General features: G+C 42.1%; 1 protein-coding gene and 1 pseudogene across 1 annotated transcript in view; one reads left to right on the top strand and one right to left on the bottom strand.

Annotated features, from left to right (window-relative positions):
• Ntn4 (netrin 4) overlaps positions 1-26217 on the bottom strand; it is a 113771-nt gene that overhangs the window by 30762 nt on the left and 56792 nt on the right. The window contains exons 4-5 of the mRNA NM_001106780.1: positions 7059-7185; positions 3465-3653 (exon numbers count right to left, since the gene is read on the bottom strand). Coding sequence (NP_001100250.1) covers positions 3465-3653; positions 7059-7185 — 316 coding nt within the window. The remainder of the gene's footprint in view (positions 1-3464; positions 3654-7058; positions 7186-26217) is intronic.
• On the top strand, positions 3899-4511 carry Rps21-ps5 (ribosomal protein S21, pseudogene 5; annotated as a pseudogene).

The raw sequence follows: 26217 nt of genomic DNA, 5'->3' as shown, positions 1-26217 counted from the left end.
AGTAGTAATAGCAGTAATAGTAGTAGTAATAGCAGCAGTAGTAATAGTAGTAGTAGTAATAGCAGTAATAGTAGTAGTAATAGCAGTAGTAGTAATAGTAGTAGTAGTAATAGCAGTAATAGTAGTAGTAATAGCAGCAGTAGTAATAGTAGTAGTAATAGTAGTAGTAGTAGTAATAATAGTAGTAGTAATAGTAATAGTAGTACTAATAGTAGTAGTAGTAGTAGTAATAATAATAGTAGTAGTAGTAGTAGCAGCAGCAGCAACCAGATGATGGTTTAGGGTTAGGATTAGGTTACTGCTACTACTACTACAACTACTACTACTACTACTACTACTACTACTACTACTACTAGCAGCAGCAGGGAGAGGAGAGGTAGAGGTTGGAGAAATGGCACAGCAATTAAGAACCCTCGTTGCTCTAGTAGAGGATGTGAATTTGGTTCTCAGCACCCATCTTGGGTGGCTCACAACCACCTGTAACTTCAGCTCTGAGGGATGTGATGCCCCCTCCTGGTCTCCGATGGCATTTGCATTCATGTGCACATAGCTACACATAGACATACACACAGAGAATTACAAATAAGATAAAACCTTTTAAGAGTCGGAGACACCATGTTGCACACCTGCAATCCCAGCATGCCCATGGTGAAATGAGAGGTGGAGATGGGATGGTGACATCTGTTGGAAGCTGTGAGCCAACCAGCTGACGTCTACAGTACTACAGTGGAAACAAGAGAAACCCTGTCCCACCAAGTTAAAAAACCAAGAACCAACCCTTGAGAGTTATCCTCGGACCTTTATACTCATAGTTCCAAACCCAAACACACACTCTTACACACGCACACTCATACACGCATGCTCATATATGCACACTCATACACGCACATTTTTTAAAAAAATAATAAAAGTGAGTGAATAATAATAATGCTTTTAAATGAGTCTGAATTATACATCATTAAAATATGTTGCAAATATGTAATACTTTACTAATTACATTTTTGCAATGGCTTCCTCTGTCCTAGAAGCTAAACACCAACTTTTTGGTTTGTTTCAAGTCAGAGTCTTACTATACAGCCCTGGCTGTCCTGGAACTCACTATGTACCCCAGGTTGGCCTCAAACTCACTGCGATCACCTGCCTCTACCTTCGTATCCCAAATACTGGATAAAGGTGTGTGCAACATTTTTAAAGAAGGCAGTCAAGACTTTCTAAAATCTAGCCAACCTCGAGGACCTTTCTGAGTTTCTTTCACTGTGCCGCTTGCCCTCTCCTCTTCGATGGAAATAAGTGTTTGCTTTCCTCCCATCTTGATGCTCAAATGTGAATGAAATGTCAGAGACAGAGTGCACTCTAACCAATAGAAAATCACGGGGGGAGTGCATCTGTATCAGTGTTTTCCAAACTTTCCTCAGAATGACCTAGAAGGCTTCTTAAAACTCAGGTTCATGAGTCCCGTCAACGGATTTTCTGAATTTGTTTGTCTTTGTTGGTGCCTAAGCACTCGCACCTCTAACACTTCCCTGGCAACTCTGCTGACACTCCTCCAGAGGTGACGTTATGGAGACTACTAGTTTGTTACCTTTACTAAAGCTGAATTTGAGAGGTACATCTCCGAAGCTGCCCTTGAGTAATGCAAGAACGAGCCTTTGGAAACGAGGCCCTTCTCAGACAGCTTGCACTTGCTCGATTTTATTCCAAGTCAAAGGTGAAGTGTGTACGAAGCTGTTCATAGGTACTCGTGGCTCACTCCCCACCCAAGTCGCCTCTCTAGTCCCATCTCCCACGACTTCCCAACTCCCATTCTAGAGCAGTCAATCTGCCCCTCCCCCCATCGTTTCTTTGGACACGTTAGGTACCTTCTTGTCTTGCCTTACTTGATCTAGGGATTCCTTCTCCCAAGAACATTCTGTACTCAGTCAAATTATTTAGCCGCCTTTCCCATTGTCTTCAAACGTCTTGGCTCATCTCTCCTACCTAGTCACGAGAGCCACCCTCCCTTCCTATCCTCCCCAATATGGCTCTGTTAGTCCTCTTCCCACTCTCCATCCTACCAGTCAGTGCTCTTAACCAATGAACATCTCTGCAGCCCAGATGTAAATATTTTTGACATAAGGCATTTTTTTTTTTAAACCAAACAGAGACGCTGCATGGTTATTTCCTATTTTCTAGCTTACAGACTTCGGTGTTACAATTCCAGTTCCCGTTTCTTGGCGTTTTACTGTATGTGCTGACTACTCACTATCTCACCCAGAAACCTGTTAAAGTGAGAGTTGGACTACAAACACGGATCTGGGCCAAATGAGTATTCATAGCGAAATACTCTGAGGCAAGTCCAGATTTGGCGCTCGTTGGACAAGGTGAGCTATGCTGTTCCTTCCTCCCCTGCTTAAGAGACAAAGCTGGCAACAAGAAACCCATTAAAACTGCAATTGGAGATTTTACCGTTTCCCAGCAGTTTAAAATATGTATTTTTAAAGAGCAGTTTGTTTTTTTCTTAAGAAAAGAAAGGGGTGGGGCTGGGGATTTAGCTCAGTGGTAGAGCGCTTACCTAGGAAGCGCAAGGCCCTGGATTCGGTCCCCAGCTCCGAAAAAAAGAACCAAAAAAAAAAAAAAAAAAAAAAAAAAAAAAAAAAAAGAAAAGAAAAGAAAAGGAAGGGGTGGTGATGGTGGTGATGATAACGTGCTCATTTCCTACTGTTGTGCTTCCATTCAATCACTGATTTTTAAGCCATAACCTGAGCCTCTGCCACTCACTGATAGACATGCAGTTCCTCTTGTCTAACAACTTCTAGTTAGTTGCTATGCATGCAGATTCCAAGGTGATTTAAGCTCCTCATCCTGCTGGATGATATGTTGGCTCCGGATACCCGCACCACGCTCACCCGGGGCAATGCCACACACGGGATGCAGACCTTTTAAAATTCTATTCTTTCTTCGAAGAAACTTCTGGGAGCTATGCCAACAGAGAGGCAGAACCTAGCCTGTACATTCAGTGTTTTAAGAGAGAGCATAAAATTATTACGCCCCGAATTCATTACGATAATGGGATACGTTTGCGCAGTGTTGACCGCAGTGCACTTGCAATGGCATTTCCCCAGGAGTTTTCAGGGGTTCAAGGTTAGCCCGGCCCAAGTGTAAGTGTCCATTCTATTCCATCAGCATATTTCTACTTCTCGTGTACTCTCTATTCATATCTCTTCCTCCCTCATCAGTCTTACTAGTTCTCTTTGGCTCAAAGGACACTTCTTTATCAGGAGCAGGACGGGAGATTTCCCCTCATGAATATTGGGTTGTTTCGACTAAACAGGTTGAAAATTCTTGGCATGTATCGGTAAGAAATTAGCTGATCTTTCCGAGTGTCTTGTCTGAGGCTCTTATAACCTCTCCTCCTCGGGCCAGCAAAGAGAAGAACGGTAAGGAATGTTTGCACAGGCCGCCTTAGGCACCACGAGAAGCCTTACCTTTACAAGCATCGGGGGCAGAGAAGGGCCTCCTGAGGTCTCGGTAGAAACCCGGCTTACAGCGCTGACAATGCTGACCCTCGGTGTTGTGTTGACAGTTGTTGCAGACACCACCGCTGCGATTCCCGGATGCCTCCCACACGTTGATGTCGAAGTGACAGGTGTCCGCGTGCCCATTGCACTTGCAGGCTGGCGACAGAACAGCATAGGAGGGGCATAAAACACTGCATCGGGCTGTCTAGCAGTCAAGACGTCAGAATAGGGTAAAGCCGTCGCTAAATTTAAATGTTACTTATTTATTGGAGAGTGTAAAGCACAAGAATAAAAACAATACAAGAAGGGATATATTATTAACTATCAGCTGGGCGGTGGGAATGGCGGCAGCGGGGCCGCACGGTGGGGCTGCAGCAGGGGTGGCAGCGGTGGCACTCGCCTTTAATCCCAGCATATGGGAGGCAGAGGCAGGAGGGTCTCTTGAGTTTGAGGCCAGCCTGGTCTACAGAGGGAGCTCCCGGACAGCCAGGGCTACACACAGAAGCCCAGTCTCAAAAACAACAACAACAACAATAACAAAAACCCTGTCTGTGTTCTCCGAAGACCAGTGAGCAGGGACGGCCTCAGTATGCAGAACCACGCCAGCAGGTTTGTGGACCTGTGGGTGTCGCGCAAATCTCCCTGAGCAACCGCATCACTGCTGCCAAGGACTACGCATCCACTCAGAAGAATGGGGCCGAGGTTGACAGGGCCACAGGCCGGTTCAATGGCCAGTTTAAAACTTAAGCCCTCTGCGGGGCCATTCACAGGGGCGAGTCAGAGGATTCTCTTCTCAGATTGGCTAAGGCTGATGGAATTGTCTCAAAGAACTTTTGAGCAGAAGAAATCGGGAATAATTTGTTACAAATAACAGCGACAAGTACCTGTGACCAAAAAAAAAAAAAAAAAACAAACCAAAAAACAAAAAACCCAAAAACCCCAAACAAACAAAAAAATACAAAAACAAAAAACAAAAATAAAACCCAAACAACAATGACAACAAAAAAAAATACACCCAAGGGGCTGGGGATTTAGCTCAGTGGTAGAGCGCTTGCCTAGGAAGCACAAGGCCCTGGGTTCGGTCCCCAGCTCCGGAAAAAAGACCAAAAAAAAAAAAAAAAATACACCCAAAACCTCAAACCCCCAAACCAAAGGAACAATAATCCAAAAGAACTGTTTTCTTCCCCTTAGTTGGGGTACCCCCTTTATTCTACACTCTTCTCTAGACTTCCATTTTTCGTTATATAGTGGTATTTAAATATTCATTATGCTAATTGCTGTGGGAGAACCCATCACAGTCATGGAGTTTGGGCTGCACAAGATGGAGAGACCCGGAGAGTACTAGCATGTGCTCTCCTCTTCCTGTTTCCTGGTTGTGGATGCTTCAACTTCCTGTACTACATTGCCGGGGTGGACGGACCCTTGAACTAAAGCGGAGTAAATCCCTTACGTGGCTTTCGTTAGAGAATTTTATCACAGGGACAGGAAAAGAACCTAAAATAATTATCAAGGTGAAGGTAGGTCCAGTCTGTCAAAGATGTTCTGGTTACAAAGATGTTCTGGTAACTGTGGTTATATTCTGGGGCTGGCATTTATTTTGGAAAGAGATTTGAGAGGTTACCAGGTTTCCTCTTGGATTGTGACCCCCTGACCTTTCTGATTCTCGGTCCTTTCTAAGGATCAGCGGGTCTCTTGCCTTGGTGAGGAAAACCCAATTTCCTTGGCATTATTTGAAAATAAAAATGTGTAAACCATAATTTATGTTTAACTCTGAGCCTAGAAGAAATGTCTGGTGGATAGTGGACAGAGCCCAAGTTTCTCTGAGATGGAACCTAGGGCTTCACACATGCTGGGCAGGCGGTGTGTGTGTGTGTGTGTGTGTGTGTGTGTGTGTGTGTGTGTGTTACTGAATAAATTTAGAGGTCAGAGGTTAACTTGCAGGAATCAATTCTCTCCTGGGTGTTGGGTGGGGGAACATCAGACCTGGTGGCAAGGTCTTTACAAGTTGAGTCATATGGTTGGCCCACCCTTTTACTTTTTATTTGAGGTAGGGTCTCAGTAGCCCAGTCCAGTCTATCTTTGAACTCACTTTATAGCCCTGGCAGGCTTTGAGCTTGGGATTCTCCTGCCTCAGCCTTTTTGAGTAACTGGGGTTATAGGCCTAAACCATTAGACCTTGTTGAAGTCATACGTCTCAGCTCTTGTCATTTTGACAGATATACAGAAGTCTGGCACTGAAACCTCCATTTATAGGGGAGGAGGCTTGGTGTTCCTTGTGTAATGATTTTCAATGATAGCTCTAAGCATATTAATCTTTAGCGCCAAGTGGCACGTCTCTGGCTGTGTGTGCTTAGATATGCAGTAGGTTTCCATGGAAGGGAGCAGAACAGCACTCTAGGAATTTAGGAGAAATTCTTTAGATTCTCCTGATAAGTCATTTAGAATAAGAATCCAGACATCCCCGGAAGTCAACTGTATTTGAAAAGGCAAGTGCAATTTTTTTCCCATTGTTTCCTCGATGTGTTATGATGTTTTCCCAGACTCCGTGTCTTGAAAAGGCAGAGGGTAATTTGATATTTATGCTCAGAGGAAATCCTTCATATTTCTTAGAAATAAATTTGCTATGATTCCAGATCATGTATGGGAAGAGATTCCTCAGAGCTTCGCTCACAGTGCAAACAGTTTGCAGAGATGCCAATAGGACAGAGTAGGCAGGAACATGCTCTTTGCTTGCGTAGTGTGGGCTCTGAACACTCTCCTTGAGACCCTGACATGCTACAAACATGAGCAGACACGAGATTTAGAAGTCTTCATGAAACAGGCTTGACGTGAGTGTGTATGTTTCTCAGAACATCTGGCCACTGCAGCTGGATCGTTTTAAAACTGCAAATAGAGAAACGGTTCGCTTTCCCATGTCCTAGCCTCCTGTATCTAATCTCCAAACACAAATCCAAAATTAGTCCTAGCCAAGCAATCCCATTCTTGACTTCCTGCTTTAATTTCGGGTCTGATCCATCCGTGAAAGGAGACCATAATACCATGGGAGAAAGTATCTAGCAGGACCCTGAAGACATGGGGTCATGTCTTCATCCCTTCATTACTAACGCTGGCAAGGTATTTAATCTAGCTGAGCCCCGTTTTCCTGATTTCTAAAACAGGATTAACACCATCTGCTCTCCCGGGTCGTTCTGGGAACTGAATTTAAAGAGCTATTTTCACGATTATCATTCAATCTCACAGCCACGAGAGCCATCGTACACTGTAATCCTTGGTTACTCTTGTGTCCGCTCATGTTTGTACCGTGTCATGTTCTCAAGGGGAGCATTTAGTATCCACAAAGTATCCAAGCAAATAGCACATTCTTGGCTGCTCAGGCCGATTGGCAGCTCTGTAAACTAACTGTTTCCAATGGTTGGAGTCACCCTGGGCAGTGATACGGGCCGTGTTTGTATATAGCTTCTGTCACCCTCCACTTTGTATTGAGTTTCAAGAGATAACAAGGAATTCGAAGATAAGTTTACCTTACAAAGACGGCTTTGAGGAGTGGATGTTGTTACTTACTTCTGCATTCGTTAGGAGCCCCTGTTCTGCCATCCGCTGCCTCCCAGGGCCGGTCGTTGTATAATGGTGCACAGTGCTGGCAGTGGCTGCCCGCCGTGTTGTGCTTACACATGCACTTCCCATGGACCTACAGACAGCATTAAGTGAAAGCCGTGAGCAAGGGCAATAACGCTGAGGGAGAAGGAAATTCTCCCTTCAACTTCTTCATATCCATTTAGCTGTAAGACACTAATTCACCTTTTGGAAGAAGTCAGTTAGCATGGGGAAACATTTTTTTTTAGTCTGTCTTTTGATTAATTCAAAGGAAGAAACAATATTTTTTCCTGACTACAGAATATATGGCCCCAATGAGAAATTCTGCAGTGTTGGCTAAGTATTTAGGTTAATTTTAATATCCTTAATTAAAAACCTTCTTAGCACAAAGTAATGCATCATAAGCTACTGTATAAAATTAGAAACTTGTAATCTTTAAAAATTATTGCTATCAACATTTGACATATATATATATATATATATATATATATATCTTCCAATGCAATGAAAGACCTTTTCTGCATAATATATTAGGAATATGTAGTTAAGAGTATGTACCTTGCATGTGTAAGACCCTTAGGTTCGGGGTTGAGGATTTAGCTCAGTGGTAGAGCGCTTGCCTAGGAAGCGCAAGGCCCTGGGTTTGGTCCCCAGCTCCGAAAAAAAGAACCAAAAAAAAAAAGACCCTTAGGTTCGATCCTCAGTACCCTATCCAACAACAACATACAAATATCTATGTACCTTTAAAAATATTCTTGTGTATAACAGAGTCTCCTGTAGGATAGTTTATTTGTGTAATTCCCTACCTGACAGCGTAAACTGTTGATATATCCAGTGCTACCATGAATATCCCTGTAGCTAAGTATTTGTAGAACTCTTAATTTCTCTTAAATATATCTCCTAGAAGTACAATTAATCGAAGGGCAAAATATATTGCTCTGACTTTGAGTATACTTTGTCATAATTAGTGGGCTTTTCTTTTGACCCCACAACTGAATTCCTGAGGGTGATCTAAAACAGTATGTTTCACAGAGAATGCTTTAGCAAAATCCTTAAGGAATTTGGCTTTATTCCATTGATAATGTTAAAAAAAACTCTTTGGATCATCAAGTACCTCCTAGGAAGAATTATCATAGAGCCCAGTAACAAAATGCATCTCTGGAAACTGATACAGTGACCACAGATATGCAACTTTGTAAAGCGGCTGTGAGTGGGGTTTTACATATGAATCTGCAGGTTTTTCTTGAAAAACAGTATTTAAAAGTGATTCAGCATAAAGGTAACAAGTCATGCCAATCAGTCAGCGAACATTTATCGATGGCCTAGAGGGGACAATCACTATGCTACAGAGTTTGGTAGCCAAAACGTCACTTTTCTATTTATTTGTTTTTACTGATGTGTGTGTGTGTGTGTGTGTGTGTGTGTGTGTGTGTGTGTGTGTGTGTGTGTCTGCATGTCACGTGTGTTAGGTGCTTTCAGGATCCAGAAGGGGAAGTTGACTTCCTAGAGCTGAAGTTACAGGCTATTGTGAGCTTTCTGACCTGGGTGCTGGGAACTGGACTAGGGTCCTCTGGAAAAGCCAAAAAGCACTTTTAAGTGAAAAACCTTTTTTTCTAGCCACAGCATTTCTTTTCTTTAGGAAAGGATGAGGAGTTGTTTGTGGTTGGAGAGATGGCTCAGTCAAAACACCCATACACATTGAAAAAAAAAAAGTGGATCTCAGTTGTTGGAGAGATGGCACTGTGGTTAAGAGCACATCCCTGCTCTTCAAGAGGACCCAAGTTCAATTCCCAGCAACCATATCAGGGAGCTCACGGCTGCTGTAAGAAACTCCAGCTCCAGGGGAATCCAATACCTCTGGCCTTTGCAGGCACCCGCATTCGTGTGCATGCGTGTGTACCTACAGTCATCATTAAAAATAAAAATAATCTTGATTCAGGACAGGATATGGTACAATTGGAGCTTTACGTAGGAAAATGCAACAGCAAGCAAGACAATGCAAAAGGAGGAATAAGCTGGGATTCAAAGGTTTAGAATTGATCATAGGTTTGACAGTTGTGGAGGGCATTATGAAAGGACGGGCCTGATGGAATGAATTTCTAACAGGCTGAAAAGATGAGTCTTCCTAGGCTGAGGAAACAAAGGAAAAACACAATGTGGGGGACTCTGTGGGCACGTGTCGTCCTTGAGGCTGGGCCTGGAAGGCCACACAGGATTTTCATCATGGACGGAAGAGGGGACTTGCAAAGAGATAGGCAAAGGACAGTTAATAAATGAATCAGAGTACACACTGGAGAGCTGGGCTTGGTCTAGAATGAGCTTGACATTCATCAAACGTCAGCTCAGAAAGTCTGGGGTTCATCCTGCAGATGACGATGCAGACACATTAAAGAGGTTTAAGAAAGAGGTTTGAGAAGTGTATTAATTACGCTTTCTTCATGTTGAAGAGAACGCCTTTCTGCTTCCTTCCTCTTGTCTAATAATAAACTTTTCTTTCCCTTCCTCTTTTACGTTCTTCACCCCTGCTCCAGCTTATGTCTCTCGACATCCAGTGACATGACTCCTATTTAATTTTAAACAGTAATCGGGTGGGTTTTTTTTTTTTTTGTGCCTTGTTAGTATCTTCTCAAATTCTTGTAGCATCCATTTATCAAGGGTTATATGAAGGTGACATTGAATAGCATTGTTAGTTTTCTTTACAGGGACTCAACTATTGCCAAAAGTTCAGCTTCTCAAGCTTAATCTTGGAAGGTTCAAGATATATATATATATATATATATATATATATATATATATATATATATATGTATGTATGTATGTATGTATATGTATGTATATGTATGTATATGTATGTATATGTATGTATATGTATGTATATGTATGTACATGTATGTATATGTATGTATATGTATGTATATATGTGTATATATATGTACATATGTATATATGTGTATATATGTGTATATGTGTATATGTGTATATATGTGTATATGTGTATATATATGTATATATATGTATATATGTATATATGTATATATGTATATATGTATATATGTATATATATGTATATATATTCATATTCCACCCAACTCATAGGTTATTCTGTCTCACTAATTCTAGGCCTCAGGAGATCACAGACATTGGGCGGGTAACCTCATCAGACATTCACGCTTATCACAGGGTAATATTGACAGTCTGTTTCATCTGGAGCATTCCTTTCTTCCCATCTGCCGAGAACTGAGACGATACCTCCCAGGGTCTGAAGATGCTAGGCCAGCAAATTTTTCTGCGCATAGCGAAATTCAAGGAGCTGTCATTTTGAGAATTACCAAAAATAGCTGTAAATCATTACCCAGACAGTTTGAGGCCAGAAATCCTTCCTCAGCGATACGGCTGCCGCCGTTCAAGCTTGAAAGATCACCCACTATTTGATGCTCGTGAAAAATGTGCTAGGAAAACCAGGTCTTCCTTGGAGGACATGCGGAAGAAAGGAAACTTTAGTAATAAGTTAAACATGACTCCTATTTGGTGCACGAGCACGAACTAGGTAAAAAGTAAGAAAATGGAGTTATGCAAGGAAGGTTGCATCTAACAGTGCCGTCTGTGGTCTAATTGGAAAAGAGGAATGAGTCCTGACCACAAACCACAACGTCTAACTACCCAGTATCTGAATATTGGATGGGGTTTCAGAAACTCCTCTGTTAGTGTTAAGAACACTTTTTCTCTTTCAGTGTCCAAGGGTTGGTTTGTTTATCTATCTATGTATCTATGTATCTATGTATCTATGTATCTATGTATCTATCTATGTATCTATGTATCTATGTATCTATGTATCTATGTATGTATGTATGTATGTATCTATCTATCTATCATCTATCTATCTATCTATCTATCTATCTATCTATCTATCTATCTATCTAGTTGTTGTTGTTTTCCTTTTCAAGACAGAGTTTCTCTGTGTAGCCCTGGATGGTCTGGAAATCACTCTAGCTAGTGATTTCTTACTCAGATATCCCCCTACCTCTGCTTAGCAAGAACCGGGATTGAAGATGTACACTCCTACTGGCTAGCTAACGTCTTTATAAATACATGCAAGTCTTTTTTACCGCTAATATTGACCTATTTTCTACTCCCTTTTAGCGTATTCCTTACAGGAAGGCACTTGTGCAAACTTAAAACAAGTCATTCAAGGATTTACCGGACCGGTATGCTCATTATGAGCTGTGCAGTTTTGCGGACAATAATTTTATATTAAAACTAGATAGATGGCCAGGTGGTGGCAGTGTGTACCTTTAATCCCACCCAGTACTTGGGAGGCAGAGGCAGAGGGATCTCTGTGAGTTGGAGGCCAGCCTGAACTATAGAGTGAGTTCTAGGACAGCCAAAGCTATACAAAGAAACCCTGTCTCAAAAAAACAAGAAAAAGAAAAAAAGAAACCCCCAAACCACCCCCACAAACAAAATGAAACAAAACAAAACAAAACAGATAGATGGAAGAAAAAGAAAATATCACCTCTACATAGTTGAAGCCACACACGTAATTTAGGTGAGGCCAAAAAATGAGGCATGATTGCCTTTTGGATCCATTGCCCTAGAACGCAGACCTAGGATAATAAGGTTTCTTTTTAATTGGCTCATTTTGGCATTCGAAAGTCATGTATCATGGGATTGAGGACATTGGTCTTGGTTTGAGGTGGGGGAATCTGGTCATAGACAGTACCAAGCACATGGGATTCAACAACCACTTATTTGTAAGTAGATTTCGAAATGTGGATTTTAAAAAAGGTTGATTTTGTTTTTAATTACGTATATACCTATGTGTCAATGCACGGGTGTGTGTACCTGTGAGTGCTGGTATCTGAGGACCCTAGAAGAGCGCACCACATCCCATGCAGCTGGGGTTGTGAACTAACTTTGGTTCCGAATGAGTTGGGAACCAAATATGGGTCGCCTGCTAGAGCAGTCTATGCTATTCGCCACAAAGCCACCTCTACAGCTCCAAGGTGTTATAGAATATTTAAATATTAGACGGAGGACTGTCTTCGATGACCTTTAAAAACTTTAGGGTCCTTAAAAAAATGTGAGCTATCAAGGCCTGCTTCTTTGTACTCTGAATGTGGTTCAACTGTAGGCAGGCAGACGCAAGCCGCAACCCTTTCTGAGCTATCAGAGGACGCTGCCTTCTCACCAATGTCAGAAACTCCTGGCATGAGACACAGAGCTTATCCCTTATTTCTTGCCCTGCATGGCACAGATAAAGAAATGAACCAACAGTAACAGTCCCTGAAGATGGAGCTCCAAGTACCTGTTGGCTGTGACTTACAGTAAGTCCTGGTCACTATGACTTCTCTGTCCTTGTTTTCTCTCTCTGCTTCCTTCCCTTGGCTTAGGGACAGCTGGATCCATTCTTAGACTCGGTATTGTTCCAAATATTTCTCCCCGGTAGCCATGCACTTCGTTATCTAGTGATGCTATTCCTCATGGGCTTCCACCACATCGAGAGGGCTAATGTTCCGAGGGACCCATGCTAGGTTCATGGGGAATGTCTGACAAAACTGGCTTCACACTACTTTCTGAGAACGAAGGAACGCGTAACCATTTTTGAGCCTTTCGTTCAGATTCGTACAGAGAACAATAGTGCAAGTCAGTGGGAAACGTGTTTTATAATTTCATATTAATAAACTCTTTAATTTCAAAAATAATTCTCTTGTCCATGATTTTATATATATATATAGATATAGATTTGTATGTATATATATATACATGTTTATATGTATGTATATACATGCTTGTAAATATAAATACATAAACATGCATGACTTTATCCTCCTTACTATTAAGGTTTGAATACGAATAGAGAATGAATATTGTTTCATATCATCATTAAAACTTTAAGAAAGATGCATGTAAAAAGAAAAGGTTCTGTGAGCCAAGAGGAATATGCCCTTAATGGTGGCTGCAGCAGTCTAATGGGCCTCTATTTAGCACTAACAAGTTACCTAGAGTGGGGAAAAGATGCTGCGTGACCTCTTAAAAGGCCAAATGGGAAGAAAAACTGATTAATTTCCTAATAGATAGTATATCCCTCCTAGAGAAAAGGATGAACTTCTAAAGGAACAGACTTCTTATGCATGGAAAGAGATAAATTCTAACAACAGGCTGGCCCGTTGAAACGTGGGGCAGAAGCATGAACAGCAATGCTTCACTATAACCTAGGGACAGAAACCACTGCAAGAAAACACGTCTTTCCACTAAAAAGCAAAACGCGCACTTTCCGGTTAGAGGTCTGCATGTTTTAATTTAACAGAGGTAAGAGTTCTGTGGCGAAGAGGGAAGGTTCATAATGAGTTTGGTGGCAAAAGGAGCTAGAAACATCCTGTCCTAAGGGACAGGAGAGGTTGAAGGCTATCCCAGTGCGTGGCTAGTAACACAGACAGGAAGGAGGCAAGGAAAACAAACAGCTGGGTGGTTTACTCTTTGGTCTGCACCGGAACACTAGCGAAAACAGCTTGTATCAGAAAGCATGGGGGTGTGCAGATAGGAAAGACGGAAAAAGAGATTACAAACCCAGGACAAAAGCTGGCTCATATTTAAGACTGGTCCCTCCATCTCTCCTGAATCCTGAAATGTGTCTCTTAGAGCTGCGTTCTTCCAGCCCTTGTGATAGGTCAGAGTCCAGAGCTCTTAACAAAAATACACCTTAAAGAGTCGTTGAACACTCCATCAGCCAAGATTATAGCTATCTGCTCTTAATCCTACAACTGCAGACGGAGTTGCTTGGAGGAGAAATGGACTTCCTGGAGGAATAGAAAGGAATGTCTTAAGCAGGGAGGAAAAGAGCCAAAGACAGACTTTGCCGACTTCACTAATTTGCCAAGACCAGTTCTTGACTGACATTTGGGAAAAAGTATGAATGGAGCCAATGCAAATTTCTGAAGGAAGTTGCTGAGTGTTTTGCGCTCCGTGTGAGAACCAAACGCTTATCTCTCTCCGTTAGATTATAAACTTGCAGGGAGGAGTGGCTTTGGTTTCTTTGAATTTCCAGTAACTAGGGTATGACAGGTTATCAGAAAATAGGCACCATCTTTTGCTTCAGTTGATATATGTTTAACAGAGCACGGTGGGCCGAGGCCACTTGTTTAAAACTGCTTAGAAGGCTGAGTTAGTTAGCTATGCTGGAGTGGGCGTGAGATCCCTACAGTTATTTGGGCACTCGGCATGGCCCAGGTACTTTCTGCAAAGGCTGTGCCGGTTCACACCCGAGTATCTCTGAGAGACACACTGCAGCATGGATCTGCTATGAGAGGATGCCAGGTACCAGCAACAGGAGTGATTGCACTACACAGCCTTTACAACACGCCATGCGTCCTACTAGGCACCGTATGAATATTAATTAACTTGGTTCACACAAAAACCTTATTTGGAGGCAAGAATAATAGGTATTGCCTAGCTTCAGAACCCATTAAACCAAGACCCAGAGAGCTGAAATAACTCGCCCAGTGTCACAGCTTCAAAAAGCGGTACAATGCCCTGAATTCTAGTAGTCTGACTGCGGAGTTCCCCACCTAACCCCTGAACAGTTCTGTTTGTAGAGTGCAGAACTGAGGGCTGCACTTTGCTCAAGCCTGTTCAGAGTGACCCCCTAAATGATGTTGGTGTGTCCCAAGCTAGTTTGTCCTCCAAGAGCATTCGGGAGCTCGTGAGATGGTTCAGAAGATGCTGCCTGCCCGCCGAGGCTACGACCTGAATCTTATCTCTGAAACCCACACGGTGGAATGAGAGAACGAGCTTCTGTAAGTCGTTCTCTGAGCACCACATTTTTGCTGTGGCATACATGTGCCTGTATTTAGGTATTCATGTGTGCACACATGTGTGCCACATGCACATGTACACACACAAAGAGAGAGAGAGAGAGAGAGAGAGAGAGAGAGAGAGAGAGAGAGAGAGAGAAAGAGAAAAGAGAACTTCAGGACTGAGCTGCCCTGGGTTTGTGTTGAAGCCAGGAAGTTGTACTTTTCCATACCTACTACATGCAAGTGTGGAGCAGGTAGGAGTGGAGAAGAGCTTCAGAAGCTCATTGGCTGCACACAACACCTTTCGTGCACGTAAAACACTGGCTCCACTCACCTTTCATCCCAGCACTGGGAAGGCAGAGGCAGGTGATCCTCTGTGAGTTCGAAGCCAGCCTGGTCAACAGAGCCAATTCTAGGACAGCCAAGACTACAAAGAAACCCTGTCTTGAGAAGTCAAACCAAAATACCGGGTCCTGCTAAGGGATCTCTAGGCTACTGAAAATGTTAAGAGGTTTCCAGAGACTCCATTCAGAGCAATGGTTAATATAGACGTTCATCACCGGCCACTATGCTGAGTGTGACTACTGCTGAGGGTCTGGCCCTCTATTAGTTACTTATGTCATCCCTGTCGGTTCAGGGAATATTGTAGAAGATGGGGCGGAACGAATGTGTGAGAGAGGGAGTTCAGGAAGGAGCACTGTAAAATGCTGTGTCCTGGACATGACATGGGAGTTATATCCACAGGCTTGCCCCAGCAGTGGCTTTTGCATAGGACCTGCATGAGACTGGACCAACATTTCAGAGTGGCTAGAGAAGGGGCATAAGGCCCCACCTGTCCCAAAGGAGCCCGCAGGCAGTTAAAGGTTGTAAGGGGGAAGGAAATCAGTGGCATAGCCACTGGACACTGCCCTCATTTGACTAAATGGCCCCCATCCATATTCATGCAACCGAGTTAATAGAAAGCAGTGACTTACAGAGAACAGTAAGTAAAACTCTAGCACTCAAGGCAGGCAGATCTCTGAGTTTGAGGTCAGCTTGGTGACGAAGTGAGTTCCAGGACAGCCAGGACTATGCAGAGAAACCCTTTCTCAAACAAACAAACAAACAAACACACACCCCCAAAAGACAAAAAAACAAATCCCACACTAAAAACCTCAAACAAACAAGAAAAACAAAACAAACAAACAAAAATACCCAAAAGGCACAAAGTTATTTAACTATCTGCTTATTCATGTACATGTGTGTGACTGTTTTACTTGCACGCATGTCCACATGCCACACACATACAGGGCATTGTAGCCAGAAGAATGTGTTAAGCTGCAGGATGGTTATGAGCCTCCTATTCGGGTGCTGGTGGAACCTGGGTCCTCTGGAAGAGCAGCCATTGCTCTTAACAGCTGAGTTATCTCTCTAGACTAAACATATTCAGTTTTTTAAAAGCCAAAATGAAAGGACTTTTAACCTTATTGTTTTAAAAATATAGCATTGGCTCAATACTATGGGATTTTTTTGTTTGTTCTGTTTTATTACTTTTTTTTTTTATAATAGAGCAGTTTAAGTATCAGACTCTTCTGTAACTGTCACAGAGAAAATAACTTTCTAGAAGAAAGCAAGTCTCTCCGCGGCCAGGGAGCAGGAATCCTTTTTATTTGTAGCTCTGAATTGCAAGTCCTGGAGAGCCTTCATTTGGGAAAACTCACTCCCTGAAGGATGTTTCTTTGCTTCATTCTCTATAGTTAGCCGGATTCCTTCTGCTGGAAAAGAATTGTGACGAATAACTCCTCTACAGGAGAAAGGAAACCCCATTGGCTAAGTATCCCATCTACTGAAGCCGGCTGGGTTGATTCTGGGTTTTATTTTTATCTGGTTGTTTCATCTCTGTACATTGTAGAAAAGCGGTGAGTCGAGTGTTTCTTACCCAAAGAAGCACACATCAGTGGCGTTAGGGAATGAGCTGTGTTGAAAGAATGCAAGTGACTTTTTCAACTTACTACGTAGCCCAGGCTTGACTCTATTTCAAAGCAAGCCTCCTCCCTCGGCCTGCCATCTGCTGAGATGATGGGTCTGAGCCACTGTGCCCAGCTCGCTTCAGCATTCTGTGTGTCTGGATTTGCCTAAATAGGGATAATTTTTAACTTTCATTTGAATTGTTGTAATGTCTTACTGGTTCTGACAAATTTCCATTTTATGTCTGTAAAGTAATTGTTTTGTGGCTCTAGGGTTTGAAGACAGGGTCTGGCCATTGCTAGATTCCAGTCTCAGGCTGTCTCTGTCTGTCTTTCTGTCTGTCTGCCTGTCTCTTACTCTGTCTCTATCTGCCTATCTCTTTCTTTCTTTTTTTTTTTTTTTTGGTTCTTTTTTTTTTCTGAGCTGGGGACCGAACCCAGGGCCTTGCGCTTCCTAGGCAAGCGCTCTGCCACTGAGCCAAATCCCCAACCCCCTATCTGCCTATCTCTTATTCCCCCCCCCTCTCTCTCTCCCTCTCCCTCTCCCTCTCCCTCCCTCTCCCTCTCCCTCTCCCTCTCTCTCTATCCACCTTCCTTCCTTCTTCCCTTTGTTTCCCCCAAGGGTCCTTGAAGCCAGAGACAGAGACGGTGGCTTGTACCCAGTCTCAGCTACTTTGGAGGCTGAGGCAGGAGGACTGAATGAATAAAACCATTCATGAACAGCCTGGGATATAGTGTGAGATTCTATCTCCGAAGAGGAAGATTAACAGAACAGTTCAGTGTGTTGTGTACAACCCGAAACCCCAGCAATCTGAGAGGTTGAGGTGGGGACCACAAGTTCCAGGTCAGACTGGCTGTGTAGAAAGTTCTGGGTCTGCCAGGGCTACATAGTATAGACCCAGTCTAAAAATAAATAACAAAAGGGGAAAAAAACCTTAAGAATTTGGTTCTAAAGATAGAATTTCAACATGTTTTATAAAGATAAATGAGTTTTCAATGTCTTATGTTTTATAAAAATAAGTCTGAGAGCTTCCTCATTTTAGTATTACCAGGCACTTGGTTTCCCCCCTCTTGCTATAAAAATGCAAACACTGCCGTTGAACTAAAACTGCAATGTCTAGAAGGCTCGTGAAGAGAGAACCTTTAGATAAGAGCACACACATTCCGATTTAGGAGGTACCCGCTCGTTACTTCTTTCATGGCAGAGAAGTGTTTATTGTTTGTTTTCGCTTCTAGTGGACTAAAAAAAAATATTTCTGAGTACTAAGTTAAAAATTATTCTGTCTCCAGGTAAGCTATTTGACTAAGTCATACAAGTGGATTGGGCACCTGTGTACACATGGTCTGGCTTTCGATCTGCATGCAGACAATGGCGACAGAGTATCTATCACCTGTTCAGCAGGACTTGTTTCAGTTTATCTGAAGCTTCCTTGCCTCTGGATACAAAGTTGACCCCATACCAGCGGTTCTTGTCCTTCTGATGCTGCGACCCTTTAATAGTCCTCATGCTATGGTGACCCTCAACCATACGATTATTTCCGTGGAGATTTCATAAGTGTGATTTTGCTACTGTGATGTAAATACTTTTGGAGATCGAGGTTTGCCAAAGCTGCCATGACTCACCCCACAGGTTGAGAACCACTGCTCTATACCCTCCCGGACACCTTCAATTTCTTCAACTGCGAATTTAGAACAAAAGATGATTTTTAAAGAGTGGATAGATATTGCGACATTTTTACTGCACTCTCCTACAGGGCTGTATAAGAAAGCCCCTCGGCAGACAGCTAACTGTACATGCCTTTCAAGCCAAACTCTTGCCTGGCCACCAAGCTCACTCAGTAACAGGGACAGATGCTAGTGGTGACTCTGCTCCTCTCTGTGTGCTTGCCTAGATCTGGTAGGTGTTTTTTTCATTTGACATCACATTTGCCTGTTTATATTTTTCACAGCAAATCTGTGACAGCTCATAAGACAGACTCCCCAAGGGCTCCCCAAAGGCCAAAAGTTCCATCTCAGAACAGCGATGCCATCAATGAGATAAAAAAAAAAGTCCTTCCTACAAATACTTAAAGTAGCTGTTTAAGATATAATCTCTTTGAGCAAAGAAAAGGAAGATCTCAATTTCAGTTCCTTAACACCCTTTTAACTTTCACAGTCTCAGGAAGGAATAGCTACAGTGGAATTAACAGCGCGCCTCGTCCTGTGTGCTGCCGAGTTTCCCTGGGTTAGGCAAGACTCTGGAGAGCGCGGGATCGCAAAAATGAATAGAACTCATTCTGTAAGCGATTTCTGTGTGAAGCGCGGTTTGACATGAGCTTGAAGGAAGGTTTTGTAGGATCTTGCTCAATGTCTTTTAGGATTAAGATGAGTTTTTATAATGAGTCGGGGGGCCCAGGTAAATTGTATGAGAACGTGGTGGGTTATCAAGGACTTTTCACTCAATGACACTTGTTCAATGTGTGTGTGTGGGGAGAGCTCCTTGCTATAGACGGCTTTGCATTCGTTCACGGCCCCCTCCCCCACTCCTTAATTCATTCTCGTTCGCATTGCCCACTGCTTTCCTTCTTTCTTGACAGCTCTGTCTGTCTGTCACTCAGTACTCTATACAGTGCGGAGGGCGTTACAAAAGTTGACTTGTTTAAAATAAATGAGCCTCGGATTTTAGCTCAAGAAGCTAGTTGCTAGGGCATGTTTTCTTCCATAGTTTCTGTTGTTGAATTACTTAATTCAGAAGCTTCTCTTCACACTAGAAAATGCCCTGTTTCTGAGTCTCCTAAAAGGCAATCTGCATTTTTAAGCACATGTATATGAAAGATTAAGGCAGAAGCAATTCGCTTATTGCATTGGCTTGGGGGCTCTGACAGAACCATAAAAAAAAAAAAAAAAAAAATCTGTGAGTATCTGAAGGTGACCAGAAAGTGCAGCCACAGGTTGCAAAAGCAGCAGTTTTCTTCCTTTAAAACAGCCAGTTTCAAGACCTAGACTAGCAAAGAAATACACTCAGTCTGCAAAATCCTTCCATGAACATCCACGTTTGCCTTTTGGATTTGAGGGTGACTTTCGTAACAGCTCTGATCTCTTTTCGGGGTGACATTCCCAATGAAGTTGCCATTCCCATCTTTTTAGGGTACGGCACAGTGGTTTGTCAGTTTGATGCAGATGTTGCACAAGCACTAACTCAAGTCTAGAGCTTTTCCTTGCTCTAGAAAAAAACATGATGAGGCAGGCACACCGCCATTTTCCTGAGTCTTGGCACTTGGCAACTGCCAACTGATGTTGCCTTTACGGATTTTCTTACTTTGAACATTTCCTATAGAAAGGAAAAAAACGATAACATAGCCTTTTGTGCCTGTCTTCTCGTGCTTAGTTTAATGTTTACAGGATCTAGCTTCGTTGAAACATATATCAGAACTTCATTCATTCCTTTTAATGGCTGGCTAATATTCCATTTCATGGATATGCTGTATTTTGTCTACGTGTTCGTCAGTCGATGGGCATTGGGGTCATAGCAACTCTTTTGCTACTACAAATAGTGCTGCCTTGAACATTCCTGTTCAGGATTTTATGGGAAGGTTTTATATTGTCAATCCATTTGAGTGTCTAGGGAAGAGTTGACTTTCCGGATCATACAATATTGCATCTTCAGCTGTCTGAGGGTATGTGGAACTGTTTTCCTCAGCATCTAGGAAATGTCATTTTGCATTTCCCCAGCACCGTGTGGTGTCCAGATCCCACCCCTGTGCCTGTTTAGTCTTTTGGTGTCAGCTGAGTAGTGGGTGGGAAGTGGTGTCTCATGGTTGTTTCCATTTGAGTTCACCTCAATGACGAAAGATACTGAGACTCTCTCCAGTGCATGCTGACCCTTTGCCTGGTTTACATGAATGTCTGTTCAGGTGTTTTGCCCTTCTAAGAACTAGACTGGTCTTCTGTTGTTGAACTGTGGGAATTCTTTACATATCATATGGATACTAGAGCCTCATAGAGAGATGACTTGAAAGGATTTTTTAGCTATTCTATATAGACCTTCTTTTTCACTTCCTTGATAGTTTTTGATTTTGATGAAGTCAAATATATTTATTTTTCTTTTGTCCTTTTGTTCCGATTTTTTTTTTTTGAGACAGGTTTTTTTCTATGTCACCTTGGCTGTCCCGGAACTTGCTATGTAGAGTAGGCTGGCCTTGAACTCATAAAGATCTATCTGCCTCAGCTTCCTGAGTGCTGGGATTAAAGGCGTACACCACCTTGCCTGGCTTGCTTACTTACTTAGTTATTGTTATTTGTGGTTTTGAGTGTCACATCGCACAAAGCATCACCCAATGCAAAGTCACAGTTAACCTGTGTTTCCTTCTAAGAACGTAAGATGTTAGCCCTGAGTTTGGACGTCCTGGTCCATTTGAGTTACCTTTTACAAATGCTACATAGTAGGGGTCCAAATATTTTTGTGACTACCTCACTATTATGTCCTTTGTTACTGAATATCATTTTGTTGTTGTTGTTATATTGTTTTATTTTGTTTTTGTTTTCTGAGACAGAGTCTCAGGCTCTCTGCAACTGGAACTCTGAGCATGGGCATGAGTTTCAGATCTACCAATCTGAGTGCCTTTTATCTCTGACTCTCTACTAACTGCCTGGGCTGGAGTTTCTAGCACAAAGTTAAACAGGCAATGAGAACAGCCGTACTCGTCTGATCCCCACAGTGGAGGGATAGCCCTGGTTTTCAACATTGTGTCCGCCATTCAATGGAGACAGTTTCACTGCGCTCAGGGTGGCCTCTCCATTCCTAGTCTACTGAGAGCTTCTCCTCGCTACTTATGATGTTGGATTTCTGTCAAATGCTCTCCCCATGCCTATTAAGAAGATCAGATAGATCTTGCCTTTTGTTTATGATTATAGCATATTACACTGGTTGATTTTCCAATGTTAAACTAACCCCGAGTTTCAGATTGTAGAGTCATTCTTGATCTGAGTTAGAATAAACCTGCATGAACAAGAATAAAACAGTATAACTTCTTTTTTCTAATAGGTGCAAATTTTTTTAATAGTGCAAAGCCTAGGCGAAAAACATTTAAAGATTTATCTTGATTAGAAACACAAACTTCTAAGGTATGAAACTGTTAAGGAATAGGAAAAAGAATTTAAAATGATCTAGTACAATAAATTTAAGTACAAAACCAGGATAGATGATGTATTTAAGATAATGTATGTCTTTATATTAATAAGTCATTCTGGGTTTTTTTTTTGTAAAGAAATTCTATGACTTCTGGGGCCAGAGAAATGATCTGAGGTTTCACAGTGCTTGCTGCTCTTTTTGGGGAGCTGTAACTAGGTCCCCAGCATGCACAGTGAGCGGCTAACAAAGGCCTGAAACTCAGGCTTGAGAGGGTTCAATGATCTCTTCTGGCCGCTGTGGAAAATCCCCTTCCACCATGTGCACACACACAATGTTATGGGGAAAAAAGGTAAATCAAGGCTGGAGTGGTGTGTTATAATTAAAATCCATTAGAGATGAAATAAAAACAAATCCTTCTTTGTTTTTTGAATAATCACATTAAAAAATGTTCCAAGAATTTCTATTCCAGCTCTACCCTGAGAAATAGTTTAAGACCAAGAATGGCACCAGATGGAAGGGTTTTCCCTGGGTAGATGGAAATGTCATGGTGATGATTATTTTGTTCAATTGATACATTCAAGCAACAGCAAAAGAGCAAGAGAGGAAAAAACAATGGGGGTATCCGAAATTAGCTACATAGTTTCCCTTTATATCTTTTGGAGCAATCTAGAAATTAGAAAGAAACACTGAAGATAACTTAGAATTCTCTGAAGAAGTGTGCCTCTGACCACTGTTAGTATCTGCATGGTTACATGGTTTTGAAATGAGAGGACTTACTCTCTTTGAGATGATCCTAAACTACATTTTGGTTTTTCTGTATTACTTTCATAATATATAATTGATTGACAATAATAAACAGTCTATATGAAACTCTAGTCCAACAGTTCCCAACCACCGTAATGCCGGGACCCTTTAGAACATTTCATGTTATGCTGACCCCCCAATCATAACAGTAATTTTGCTATTGCTATAAATCATAATGTTAAGTATCTGATATGCAGGATATCTGATATGTGACGCTCGGAAGGGTCCTGACCCACAGGTTGAGAACCATTGCTCTGGGGACATGGGATTCTCTTCTTACCATTATGGGCCACAAAGTAAATAAAAGAACCTTGCAATTAGTTACAAGGAATTCTTAATTCCCCCTCTCAATAATCATAGACAAAGTTTTTGTAACAAAATACATCTTCCTATTTATAAAGATGACATAAATGTTGGCCCTATTTGTTTCTTAAGAGGACTAAAAGGGGAATATATATACATGTATGTAGGGAGTTGGTCTGGTGTGGCTATGTATTCAAATGCTAAATGCTGGCCCCCAAGATCTGGTTGCCCCTCACCCCAAGGAGACCCTTGCTTCACAACCAAATATGCTATATAAACCTTGTCCCCCAAGTTACCCCTGATTGGTTAATAAAGATGCCTACACCCTGGGCTGGGCAGAAGAAAAGTGGGCAGAGCCCGGCTTGCCTTGGTGTCTCAAGCAGGACCCAGGAGGAGAGCAAGGAGGAAGGAGAAGGGAAGTCACCATGGGGGAGGTGGATGTTGAGCACATGGCCATGAGGGTTGGCCTGATGGAGTGGAACAGCCCAGGCAGAACATGGCAACTGATATCTCAGGGCTTACCATAGGGAAATAAAGAAAATAGTGTAGAGTTTTGATGTCTGCCCAGCTCTAATGAGTTTAAGCTTATTATAAATCTAAAGGTTTTTGTGTCTTTTATTTGGTAACTATATGATCTAAGAAACCTATAATAAGTAAAGACAACAAGGAGCTGTAGCAAACCCCAGAGTAATAACCACCACAACATAGGTTTGTATATATGAGATATTGAGATATATATATATATATATATATATATATATATATGACATCATCAAAGCTCACCATTATCATTAATATTAACATTACGCCCTTAGACTAAGCTACTACCTAAAGACTATACATGGACTGACCCTGGACTCTGACCTCATAGGTAGCAATGAATATCCTAGTAAGATCATCAGTGGAAGGGGAAGCCCTGGGTCCTGCTAAGACTGAACCTCCAGTGAACTAGATTGTTGGGGGGAGGGCGACAATGGGGGGAGGATGGGAAGGGGAACACCCATAAAGAAGGGGAGGGGGAGGGATTAGGGGGATGTTTGCCCGGAAACTGGGAAAGGGAATAACACTCGAAATGTATATAAGAAATACTCAAGTTAATAAAAAAAAGCAAACAAACAAAAAACATTATGCCCTTAAATGAATCTCTTAATTTTCAAATGCCATTGATTAATTCAGTCATATATTGATTCAGAATTATTGCTGTTATTTTTTTTTTATTTTTATTGTTGGGGTTTTTGTTTGTTTGTTTTTGTTTTTGTTTTTTGAGACAGGGTCTCACTAACCCTGGTTGCCCTGAAACTGTGTAGACCAGGCTGGCCTTGAACTCACAGAGATCCGTTTGTTCTGCCTCCTGAGTGCTGAGATTAAAGGCATGCACCACCACACTGCACTTCATCCAGAATTTTTTTTTTCTTTTTTCTTTTTTTTGGAGCTGGGGATTGAACCCAGGGCCTTGCGCTTGCTAGGCAAGCGCTCTACCACTGAGCTAAATCCCCAACCCCCAGAATTTTTTTTAACATACCATATACTAGAGAGTATGAATGGCCAAGCTTTTGCTGTGAAAGCGGATATTTTAGCTGGATATGGAAGCAATTAACTGCAGTGCAGTGAGGTGAATGTGTAGCGAGAACACTAATGGTAAGTAATGTTCCACTCCAAAGGGCTGTGGGCAGCTGGAAGAATTATTGGAATTTTGTGTAAAGGCTCTAATAACCCAATTATTTGACAAGGGGAGGGTAATTCTTAATTTTTGCACAATATCGGAAGTAGATGGATAGCTGGGCGGGATGTAGCTGTTCCCATGTCGGCACTCAGTGTGACCGAAGTAAAGTTCCCTTTTCATTGCAGGTGGGAATCAAATGCAATTACACCTGCGCCACAACCACAGGTGTTATCTCCTGCTCGATGGGAACATAATCACCATCATGGTCCCTTTAACTTCCATGTCCCTCTAAAACCTTCTTGGGCACATAATAAAACCCCTGCTCCTTGGACATTCTGAGCGCTCACAGCGAGCGTCATTCCATGCCTGGCAGTGATGCCTTTAGAGATGAGAATATTCCTCATGAACTTCATAACCATTAGCATCATATGTAAAGCATTTAATAGTGAAACAGATATAGTCGCTTTCTCCCATCCGAGTTCTAAATGTACCCGACCCTGCTTAACTCCAGGGATACCCACTGTTGGGCGTGTTCACCTGGTACAGCCACGTAGAGTCACTTTCTATTGCTAGCACGTGAGCTCTGCCAAAGATAGTAATTGATTTTGTTTTTGAGAGCACAGTTTCCAGGGAGGCGCAGTGGCTTATGCCTGCAGTCCTGGCTCTTTGGGGAGCTGGAGCAAGATCATGTTAGCCCAAAGTTCAAGGCTAGACCTTGTCCCTCCCCAAATCCTATAATCACAGATATTTTGTATCTAAAGAATTAGATGGAGAAGCTAAAAGGACATCAGGATGCTATATTGCTAAAGCCAGTATTATTTGCTTTAACATATATTACAGTCTATATTCTTACCCGTGCTTTATTTTATTGCATTATATATTTAGATTGACAAGGTTTAACTGCAGTCTCAATTACATTATAGGAGTATTGAATGTCAAAATTAATATTCTGTTCCTCTGTAATTTAAAACGGGTGTGTTGTCAGGAGGCTGAAGTTTGAGGTCAATTGTATAGTGAGTTCCAGGACAGCCTGGTGCAAAAGTGAAATTAAAAAAAAATGGCTTTGAATTTTCTCTACCTTCTACGGTTATAAGTGTGTGGGTATTACGTGAGCATATGTGTGCACATGTATGAGTGTGTACATGTATGTGAGTGCGTGTGGGCACATGTATGAATGTATGCTCATATATGTGTTTGTGTATATATGTATGTGTTCCTGTGCATGTGTTGTGTGTGTGTGCTCCCGTGTGTGAGAGTGTATGTGTGTACATGTGTGTGTGTGTATGTATGTATGTATAGTTATGTGCCTGGTCAATAAAAATTCTCTTTGCAAGGGGGAATGAGGACTTATACTGCAGTTTATCTTCCGGATGAAGTTATTAGAGTGGGGGGCCAGGCCTTGTAGGTCTGGGCACAATTCTGGGCTCTAAGCTATGTACAGTATGGATTGCAGAATGCCATGCTGGAAGAGTTCATGAGAAAACTTCCAAAGTGAGGTATGCTTTTA

The sequence above is a fragment of the Rattus norvegicus genome, chromosome 7, assembly GCF_036323735.1.
Source record: "Rattus norvegicus strain BN/NHsdMcwi chromosome 7, GRCr8, whole genome shotgun sequence".
Lineage (NCBI taxonomy): Eukaryota > Metazoa > Chordata > Mammalia > Rodentia > Muridae > Rattus > Rattus norvegicus.
Note: the sequence above shows the minus strand (reverse complement) of the source record. Positions and strands in the feature narration are given on the sequence as shown.